Raw genomic sequence first — 11,116 nt, 5'->3', positions numbered from 1 at the left:
GCAGCTCCAGCTGCAGCCACAGGTGGCTCCTGCCTCACAGCACAAGTGGAGCATGTCTGTGAGGGGTGCCACGGCCAGAGGGTTACTGACACCCAATCCTGAAAGCCAGGCTTTGCAGCGTGCATTCCAGAAGGCTGTCATGCCCAAAGTAAATCCACAAGTGTACACCAAAGAGAAACGCTGGTGGAAACAACAGCATCTATTTTAAAGGACTCTGGGCGTCATGGGGACTCCTCACCCGTGTGTCCATCTGAAGCGGTCACGGTGGCTGCCGGTGGCTCGCAGACACCTTGCTGAGGATCCGAGCAACTCTCACTCCCCTGCAGACCCACGCACGGCAGGACTGGTGAACACCAGACAGGTTCTGCCTGCAGACCCGCCCCACAGCTGGCACTGTTGCCACAGGTGACCAGGCTTCCTGGCAGTGGTGGTGGTGGGATCAAGTCAATTTGTTAGCGAGTCTGGATGCTCCCAACTGAGTCCTAAGAAAGTGGATCAGCCTGGTCTCTGTGAGGAACGCTGTCCCGAGTGTCATGGCCAAGCAGAAGGCCCCCACAGCCACATGCACCAGCCTGGCTGGCCAGCCCTGCTCACAGCACAGGAACATCTGGGGAGAGAAGCTACTGTCACTGTCCAGCTCGTCCCAGCTCCTGGGTCAGACAGAAGGCGGGACAGCCACATGGTGCATGTCTTCCAGTACTTTCTCCCTGGAGATTGGGAAGGGGACCTGAGGAGACACTCACTCACCCAGGTGGTTTAGACAGAGCAGAGAGGAGACCCCTCTCTTTACGAGGGGGGTACAGCAATCAGTCCCCAGGAGGAAGTGGGATGAGGGCTGCAGGGAGTCTTACCTCTGACACACTAGTGATCCCCCCACTGAGGGCAAAGGCCCCAAGGAGGAGTGGCGACAGGCGCAGGCCAGCCAGGGGCCGGTACGCGCTCCCTCGGTAGTAGCAGTGGATGAAGCCAAGGCTGTGTGTGATACGAATGCCCATGTTGAAGCAGTTAGCCAAGATGAAGCCCACGCTGCCACACCAACGGATCAGGAGGTAGGACAGAACCAGGAACGAGCAGGACAGGGCCAGCATGGTGAAATTGTACCTGGAGACAGGGAGGCAAGCAGCGCAGGGCAGTGGGCACCTCGTCCCAGCATAACACCATGACATTTAAGAGAGAACATGGGGGCTGGTACAGTGGTACAGCATGCTAATCTTTTAACTGCACGATAGCATCCCATATGGGACACCTGTTCAAATCACAACTGATTCATTTTCTTTTTTTTTTTTTTAAGATTTATTTTTATTACAAAGTCAGATATACACAGAGGAGGAGAGACAGAGAGGAAGATCTTCCGTCCAATGATTCACTCCCCAAGTGAGCCACAACGGGCCGGTGCGCGCCGATCCGAAGCTGGGAACCTGGAACCTCTTCCGGGTCTCCCACACAGGTGCAGTGTCCCAATGCTTTGGGCCATCCTCAACTGCTTTCCCAGGCCACAAGCAGGGAGCTGGATGGGAAGTGGAGCTGCTAGGATTAGAACCGGCGCCCATATGGGATCCCGGGGCTTTCAAGGCGAGGACTTTAGCCGCTAGCCCACGCCGCTGGGCCCAACTGATTCATTTTCTTTTTTTTTTTTATTTATTTTTATTTTTTTTTAAAGATTTATTTTTATTTTTATTACAAAGTCAGATATACTGAGAGGAGGAGAGATAAAGAGGAAGTAGAGCTGCCGGGATTAGAACCAGCAGCCATATGGGATCGAGGCGAGGACCTTAGCCACTAGGCCACGCTGCCAAGCCCACCAACTGATTCATTTTCAATCCAGCTCCCTGCTAATGACCTGGGAAAGCAGTAGAGGATGGCCCAAGTCCTCAGGTCCTTGTACTCACATGGGAGACCCAGAGGAAGCTCCTGGCTCCCAGCTTTGTACCAGTCCAGCTCTTGTCACTGTGGCCATTTGGGAAGTTATAAAAGATTCTATCTCTTTCTGTGACTCTGATTTTCAAATAAATAAATACATTTTTCTTTTTTAGAAAAGTGCATGTGTGTGTGTTTGTGTATATACATATATATACCCAGGAGAATAAACAGAAAAGAACTGACATTTGTCCCACCCACCTTCCCCCATACCTTGACCTTCCCTGCCCTAATCACAGGCCCATGCGTGCATGCACCTCCCTCAACTATGTAACCAATACTAAAAATAAAATTCTAAATTAAAAACATATAATTTTTAAAACAAAACCAAACAAGAGGCCATAAACATTAATACAAGGGGAAGACTCCATGCTCCCCTGACTCCAGGCTCTCCTGACCTCACACGCTACCTGGACAGCACAGAGGGTCACTCCTCCCCGTCCCACATCTGAGCAGAAGGGAAGAGAATAAGCTCGAGCTGTTGACACGTATAAGGGCGCACACAGCATGGACCGTGTGTGACACTGGCGTTTGGTTAACAGTGGGTTAGGTTCACGGCAGCGGCCCATCAGACCCTTTCGCATAGGGGTGCTGCGTTGCCCTCTGAACCCTGTGGCTCAGGGCACTACTCCCACATCTGTGTGACACGGAGATAAAGACTTCCTGCACTGCCAGCAGTGTGAAGGGTGGCACACACAGTTATGGTCACACAGAGAATATGATTCGTGCTGCCCCTTCCTGCGCTCTACTGTTCAGTGCCATCTTAGGCACATACTTTTACCTGTAGGCGCACACACTGTGGAGCAGGATGCATGGAAGGCCAGCAGCACACGCACAGAGCTGGGGTTTATGGAGCCCCAGTGGCACCATTTTTCCTTATGCTTCATTTGCTCTGCAGTTGTTCATCATGGTCCCAGGGCAATGGGCTGCCCCATCCATCCATCCACCCATCCATCCGTGCCATCTAGGAGCATCCTATGCAGGTGTGTGCAAGCACACACTATGATGTTCGTACAATGGGATCATGGAAGGACACATTTACCAGCTTGTCCTGATTACTGAGTGACATGACTGTAACTGGTTAAGTGATAAATTTGTGATTTGGCCAAAATCCCCAGTGAAGGTACAAGAATGTGACCTGAGCAGTAATTACACGCTAACTCTGTGACAGGCCTTGCAGTGTGCGGGACACACCTGTGAATGGTTTATGTTCCAGGGAGCCAGAACAGACTGGGGCACAAAGAGGGGCTACTGCACACCCTGAGCTGCCCTTCACCATCCTGTTCCCAAGTCCAGGCCTCTGAAGGTCTTCAGGAGCAACCAGGGTTACAGTGGCAGCATAAAGACTCCCCTGGGGCAACAGGATAACGAGGCCAGTGCCCTATGCCCCACACTCACACTCTCTCCTCTTTTCCCTGTCAGGCTTTCTCCTTCTCCTCAGCCTCCTCCTCTACAGATGCCTGGAGGGATGACCTGGCTACCTTCTGGCCTTCTGGTCTGTCCTGTGCCTGGCCCAGCAAACCTGAAGCACACAGCCCTTGTGGGCTGATACTTTTCCCTCTACCAAGGGAAGCACAGAGCAGTTGCTGCCTCCCAGCCCTACCAGGCCAGGGATTGGGGAGGGGACTAATTAGTGTTGCTGTGACAGAGATCCAGGGCTGACCACACCTGTGGTTTAAGTGCACCCTCTGAGAGAGCATCCTGCAGGTGCACACTCACAACCAGAAGAGGGAAGACCAATGAATCACTGCCTCTAGGGTGAAGGCTGTGGTGAGGGGTGCACCTTCTAGGGTACCCACCTATCTACCTCCTCTTTGCTCATGGCTGCAAATGTGAAGCACTCGGTCACTCCATTGATGGCGAGCAGGAGGACGTAGACGCAATAGCAGCGCAGCAGAACTGGACCTGCAAAGAAACAACCCACAGAAACTCATGAGCCCATGCGGGAGGCCCACGTGCACGTCTGGCCTGGCTCTGTGCTCAGGAAATCCAAGACCTGGGTCACGAGATGTGATGATGCTATTGGTGGGCAGACTGCAGGCTCTCAAGTCCATGTTACCAGTTGTCTGGAAGGATTCCCAGCATTCCAGGACATTGGCTAACACAATCAGTCACAAATAAAAGGACAATTGTGAATGAGTGTATGGCTTTCTTACTGAACAACTGAAGACTTATCTGGCTTTCAGGCAAATGTGCTCACTTTTTAATCAGTATGAAGAGACTGCTGGCTTAAGCAGAGACATACTGGTAGCCCTGCATGTCAAGGGAATTTCAGTGAAACAGATCCTGAAAAAAACAAAACAAACAAAGACCTTCAGGAAAAGCCTACTGACCAAGACCAGCAGGAAACTACGGAGACAGAAGAGCCACAACTCTGCAGCAACTATCAGATCCTACAATGGCGTTCTGTTCTAAAACGAAAGGATGCTGTTGTACAGCTAACAGGCAACTGTGGGAAAACTTCCTACCCAGAGAATGGGAGCCTGGCAAATAAGACTATCCATCTCTCTGAAGAGGGCCACGGCCGAGATGGCCGCGTGAAATAAACACAGAGCCAACCAACATCTCAGCAATTCCAGTCCTACAAACGCACCCAGCAGAAATGAAGCCCCACGCTCACAGAAGCCCCTGTACAACAACCTTGTCACTCTCCTCCACTCACAGCAGCCAGACTGATCAGCAACAGAAGAAAGGCTCAGCCCGTGGTGGGCAGCTCACACAGTGACTGTTTCTATCCCTCTCCTCTCTTTCTTTCCTTCTTTTCCCCTCTTTCTTTCTTTTTAAAATTTCTTTATTTTTATTGGATGGGCAGATTTACGGAGAGAAGAAGAAACAGAAAGATCTTCCATTTGCTAGTTCACTCCCCAAGTGGTCATAACAGCTGGCGCTGCACTAATCTGAACACAGGAGCCAGGAGTTTCTTCCAAGTTTCCCATGCAGGGGCAGGTCCCAAGACTTTGGGCCATCCTCAGTTGCTTTTCCATGCCACAAGCAGGGAGCTGCATGGGAAGTGTAGCTGCTGAGAAACGAACCGGCGTTCATCTGGGATCCTGGTGCATGCCAGGCGAAGAGTTAGCCACTGAGCGCCAGGCCCCTGCACAGCGACTGCTTCTTAGCATGGAAAGAGAAGAATCCACAAAGGTAAAACCACAGGTAGGACTCAGAGGCACTCCAGTGAGAGGGGCAGCCTGGCATATTGCCACTGGTAGAGGCAGGCATGCAGCACGGCAAGTCAAGTCACGGCTTGTGATACTGATACTCCACACTGAAGTGCTGGCCCCTGCGGCAGGTACTGTTTCCAATCCACACCCTGTTCTTGCACCCGGCAAGGAAGCTGTGATGTCCTGAGTTCTTGGGTCCCTGCCACTCATGTGGGAGAGCTGGAAGGGGCTCCTGGATCCTGGTTTCAGTCTGACTCAAGTCTGGCTGTTGCAGCCATTTGGGAAATGAACCAGCAGTTGGAACATCTCTCTCTCTCTCCCTCTCTCTCCCTCCCCCCCACATCATTCTCTTTCTTTCTCTCTCTCTCTCTCTCTCTCTCTCTCTCTCTCTCATCTGATACGTAGCCCTTCACATAAACATGTAAGTTTTAAAAGTTAAAAACACATGGGTAGAGTTGTGGGGGCAGATAAAGCCACCACCTGTGATCCTGGTATTTCATATGGGTGGCAGTGCAAGGGCTGGATGCTCTACTTTCAATCCAGCTTCCTGCTAATGTGTCTGGGAAAGCAGTGGAAGATGATCCAAGTTCTTGCAACCCCTATATCCATATGGAAGACCCAGAAGCAGCTGTGGACTCCTGGCTTCATTCTGGCCCAGCGCAGGCTGTGTGGCTATCCGGGGGATAACCAGGAGATGAACAATCTCTCTCTCTCTTTCTCTCTCTCATGAGGAATTAAAATCATCTCTGTTGGTGCCAGTGATGTGGCACAGTGTGGTAAGCTGCCTCCTGTGATGCCAGCATTCCATACTGGAATGCCAGTTTGAGTGCTGGCTGCTCCACTTCTGATCCAGGTTCCTGCCAACCCAGCTGGGGGGCAGCAAAGGAGGCCTGAAGTTCTTTGGCCCCTGACGACTGCACAGGAGACCGGAATGGCCCACAGCTGGCTCTTGTGGCCATATGAGAAGTAAACCAACAGATGCAAGATCTCCATCTTTCCCTGTTTCTCTGTCACTTTGCCTTACATACAAATAAAGCAAGACTGAAAAACAAAAACAAAAACCTTCATCAAACACTGGAAATGAACTACCAGTCTTCAGCCTGTCAGATGTTGAAGCAGGGAAAGCCCCCCAAGGCCTAGCAAGCACAGTCAGTCTCAGTGGCTTGGGCATCTGCTATGGCAAAGTGAGTCACTTTTACTCTTCTGAGAACCACAGGTCGCTGGATTAAACAGATCTCTCTCTTTGCTGAGGTCAGTTTCATTCACTGACAATGGCTCTGGGCCATCCTCCAGGACTCTCACACACTCCACCAGGAAGGACACCCAGCAGCGACTGCTCCAAGTGGGACCGGGGAACCTGCTGCTGGGCACCAAAGCCCCAGAGCGCACCCTGCTCATGCACCTGAAGTCCAAGGAGACGGAACAGCCCCAGCTACTACACAACTTTCCCAACACTGACACAGATGTCAAGTGTGCATGCCCAAGTTCTGGAAGTTCATTACTCTCCCATTTCTGCTCAGAAATTAGAACAAAGCCCGACAAAAGTCGCACACGCACCGGATCCTGAGCTGAGCATGCTGCTGCCGTAGATGTCCAGAGCCAGCTGGGAATAGGCAAAGCCAAAAACTGTGATGGTCAGGCCAGTCAGCAGAGCCAGTTTGAGCAGCGACTCCAAGACTGCAGCAGCCACAGCGATATCCTCCTGGGGTGGGGAAGGAAGGAAGTGGATGAATCCCAGGCTGGGAAACTTTCACATCTGGCCTTCCTCCAGCCACTGCCCATGCTTCCAGCTGGGGCTGGGGCATCAGTGCTCTTCCAAATCCTGTGTTTCATTCAATGACAACTAATAATTGCAGGAAAGAAGATCATGCAGCTCCTTAGGAGGTGAGGGAGGGGCTTAGCTTTCAATTCATTTAGGATACATTATTTTAAACATTACTTAGAAATTCTCATTTTGCCTCCTCAAATTTATTTATTATTATTTTTTTGATCTATTTCTTTTCTTTTCTTTTTTTTTTTAAGATTTTATTCATTTTATTACAGCCAGATATACACAGAGGAGGAGAGACAGAGAGGAAGATCCTCCATCCTACGATTCACTCCCCAAGTGAGCCGCAACGGGCCGGTTCGCGCCGTTCTGTGCCGATCCGAAGCCGGGAACCTGGAACCTCCTCCGGGTCTCCCATGCGGCTGCAGGGTCCCAATGCATTGGGCCGTCCTCAACTGCTTTCCCAGGCCACAAGCAGGGAGCTGGATGGGAAGTGGAGCCGCTGGGATTAGAACCGGCGCCCATATGGGATCCCGGGGCTTCAAGGCGAGGACTTTAGCCGCCAGGCCACGCCGCCGGGCCTGATCTATTTATTTTCATTAGAAAGGTAGATCTACAGACAGAGAGAAAAGATCATCCATCTGGTTCATTCCCCAAATGGCTGCAACAGGTGGAGTTGAGCAGACCTGAGGCCAGGAGCCTTATCTGGATTTCCCATGAGGGTGCAGGGTCCCAAGGCTTCGGGCCATCCTCTGCTTTCTCAGGCCATAAGCTGGGAGATGGAGGAGAATTGGAATAGCCAGGACACAGACCAGTATCCATATAGGTTGCTGGCTCTTGGAGGTGGAAGATTAGCCAGCTGAGCCATTGTGTTGGCCTTGATATTTATTCTCGTAAAAACAACAAAACATTTTTCCTTTTTAAAAGAAAATTGCAGAGAGCAAGAAAGAGAAGGTGGCCAGGCCAGGGTCAGGAGCCAGGAACTCAACCCAGGCCTCCCACAGAGGTAGCAGACGCAATGTCTTGAGCCATCACCATTGTCTTTCAGATCACCGGCAGGAAGCTGGAGACAGGAGCAGGAGTTGAGCACTGATCAACCACAAGGTCAATCACCCTGCTGGAGCGTAGGGAATGTCATGTCTGCAGAAAGGTTAAACAACTGGTGTGGGGAGTGAAACCCAATGCCATTCTTCCCTCCCCGTGCTCTAGGCTAGCCTTGCTCCAGGCTTAGTGATCTTTGATTCTTGAGCATCGGAGGATGAGAAAAGCAGCTTTATTCCCAGGCCAAGTGAAGAGGAGTTTGGCCTGCCTGTTGAGATGCTAGCTGGGACACCTGAATCCCATATGACAGTATCTGGGCTCCATTTCTAATCCTGGCTCCTGACTCTAGCTTCCTGCTTAACATGCATCCTAGGGGACACCAGTGACGGCTGAAGAACTTGAGTCCCACACGCCAACGCTGTGGCATAACAGGTAAAGCCACCACCTGTGATGAAGCATCCCATTTGGGAGCTGGTTTGAGCCCCAGCTGCTCCACTTTTGATCTAGCTCCCTGCTAAAAATGACTTGGGAAAGCAGCAGAGGATGGCCCAGGTGCTTGGGTCCCTGTATCCATGTGGGAGATTCAGAAACTCCTGGCTCCCGCATTCAGATCAGCTCCAGCCACTGTAGCTCTTTGGGCAATGAACCAGCAGAAGGGATCTCTCTCTCTCTCTCTGCTTTCTCTTTATCTCTCTATAATTCTGTCTTTCAAACAAATAAATAAGTAAAATATTTTGAAGAATAAGGTCATAAAGACAAAAGGATAAGATAAAAGGGGCAGCCATGGATGGGAGGAAGATGAAAGAAATGAGCTCTGGGTTCTACCAGCATTGTGAATGTGACAGAAAAACCAACCTCAGCAGACTCAGAGTTGTCCACAGTGAGAGGGAGCATTCATGTGAGGAATGGTGATACAAGAACTAAGACTACCTGTTTCTGACGAGCAGCATCCTTTTCTCGCTCCAGCACCTTAGCAAAGAATATATAAAAACTCTCTTCTATAGGCTGGAAAATTAATCTGGCCACAAGGGAGCCAAGATTATTCACTATATCATAGACACCTACAAAGCAAAAAGACAAACAACAATCATATATGTGCTGGTGCTTCTATTTAAATTTTTATGGCACCATCAAATTATTATCCAAATGTTTTAAGTAAACTTCCCTGAAATCTTAACTACAAATTCATGTGTAGCTTTATGAAATAGTAATAGAGAGATCCCATGCATTCTACCCAGTTTTGCTGAATAGTCAGATCTTACAACACCATGGTACAATATCATTACTGAGTTACTGATAACACAGTCAAGATACAAACGCTCCTATTACCACCATTTTAAAGTTAAAATCATTAATTCAAATTTTTTTCTATTAACATTTCTGTTGAGATTACACTAAAAATAAATATGAAAAAATGGAGAAATGCCTATGTAGCCCCCCCCCCAACACACACACACACACACACACAGGCGACCCTGGTGACTGTGGTGGTAGGCATCCTTTTCTCCTCTCCCTGGACTCCCCACCCCTCAGGACTAGACTGCAGCAACAAGGCAGAGGGCAGGGGGTCTAAAACTTGCCATCCAGATCTCATTAGAGATGATGGGGGAAGGGGAAGTCAGGCAGGGGATTAGACAGGGACAGGTGAGCTGGGATTTCTGCCTGGACTGTAACTCTAGCTCCTTCCTTGTCAAGCTAATATGTCTACCTTTCCAGGATACACCCGTGCTGCACGCGGCAACAGGAAGGAGATGTTATCATGGCCACACAGAAGTTAAATTCCTGGAAATCTCAGAAACCCTTATGCATACTAAACTCCATCCAGACTCCACCGTGTTGCTAATTCAATTGGGGCACCAAGTCTCTCATGAAAGAGACTGACAATATGGGAAGAGCCCTTCCTGTGCTCTGGAGCAATTGCAGGGAGCTTGGGCCTCCTCCTCCTCCGTCCCAGGCAACTCTGTCTCACTTGTGATGGGGATCCCTCTATAGGGAAGCCCCACTCAGGCTTCAATGAATGTTCACCTCTCTTTAAGTAAACCTGCTCCTGCTGTGAATTCTTACCTATGTGAGGGCAACAACCCAGAATAAAGATTAAGAACATAGACCTGTAACAGGCCTGGGCAGCACACTGTATATATTTAAAAAGACCTGTAATTTGCATCAGGATCCATTTATTATTATAATATTCATTTACAAGTTTGTTAGTCATAAAACATTCTAAGCTACAGAAAAACAGTAATAGGAACCATCTATTAATGGCATCCATTTATGACTAAAACATCTTACCCTGATCGCCAAAATTTAATACATTCAAAAATGTCATCACATATCGCTCACCTATAAATGGAAAAATAAAATAATTAGCATTTCCAATAAACAGTTAATTTCTCATTTCATCACCTATCAAATTTTCCCATTGGGCCCAACGTGATGGCTCAATGGCTAAATTCTCGCCTTGCAAGTTCCAGGATCCCATATGCGAAACAAGTTCATGCCCCGAGATGCTCCACTTAGCATCCAGCTCCCTGTTTGTACCCTGGAAAAGCAGCAGAGCATAGCCCAAAGCCTTGGGACCCTGTACCCGCGTAGGAGACCCAGAAGCAGCTCCTGGCTCCCGGCTTTGGCTAGGCTCAGCTCCAGCCATTGTGGCTACTTGGGGAGTGATTCAGTGGCTGGCAACGGATGGAGGAGCTTTCTGTTTCTCCTCTCTGTTAATCTGACTTTCCAATAAAAATAAATAAGTCTTAAAGTTGAACAAAAAACAAACAAAAAAACACAAATTTTCCCTTTGACAAATACTCTCAAAGGAAAAAAATTAGATAGTTAAAGATGTGATTCCTCTCCTAAAGGTGATTTCAAATAATCTCAAAATGATAATGGGGGGTGGAGGGGAAAGGCCCAGCATGGTGGCACATTTGACTAATCCTCTGCCTGCTGGTTCATGCGCTGACTGCTTCACTTCCAATTAAGCTCTATGCTTACAGCCTGGGAAGGCAGTAGAGGATGGCTCAAGAACTTGGGACCCTGCAACCACATGAGAGACATGGAGGAGCTCTTGACTCCTAACTTGGGATCAGCTCATTGGCCATTTGGAGAGTAAACCAGTAGCTGGAAGATCCTCTCTCTCTCTCTTTTTCTCTGTTAATCCGCCTTTCAAATAAAACATATATATATATGAGTATATATGTATATATACATATATATATATTAAAATAATAAGAACAAA

The 11,116-nt window shown here is 49.1% G+C and overlaps 1 protein-coding gene across 1 annotated transcript in view; it reads right to left on the bottom strand.

Moving 5' to 3' along the window:
• Window positions 1-11,116, bottom strand: part of RFT1 (RFT1 homolog) — a 32,030-nt gene continuing 20,914 nt past the window's right edge. The window contains exons 8-13 of the mRNA XM_004581543.2: window positions 10,177-10,227; window positions 8,818-8,948; window positions 6,636-6,780; window positions 3,717-3,822; window positions 852-1,101; window positions 1-607 (exon numbers count right to left, since the gene is read on the bottom strand). Of these exons, the coding sequence (XP_004581600.2) occupies window positions 440-607; window positions 852-1,101; window positions 3,717-3,822; window positions 6,636-6,780; window positions 8,818-8,948; window positions 10,177-10,227 (851 nt within the window). The 3' untranslated portion in view covers window positions 1-439. The remainder of the gene's footprint in view (window positions 608-851; window positions 1,102-3,716; window positions 3,823-6,635; window positions 6,781-8,817; window positions 8,949-10,176; window positions 10,228-11,116) is intronic.

Source organism: Ochotona princeps, chromosome 21 (assembly GCF_030435755.1).
Source record: "Ochotona princeps isolate mOchPri1 chromosome 21, mOchPri1.hap1, whole genome shotgun sequence".
Classification (NCBI taxonomy): domain Eukaryota; kingdom Metazoa; phylum Chordata; class Mammalia; order Lagomorpha; family Ochotonidae; genus Ochotona; species Ochotona princeps.
The sequence above is the reverse complement of the archived record's forward strand: the minus strand, read 5'-3'. Positions and strand labels throughout refer to the sequence as shown.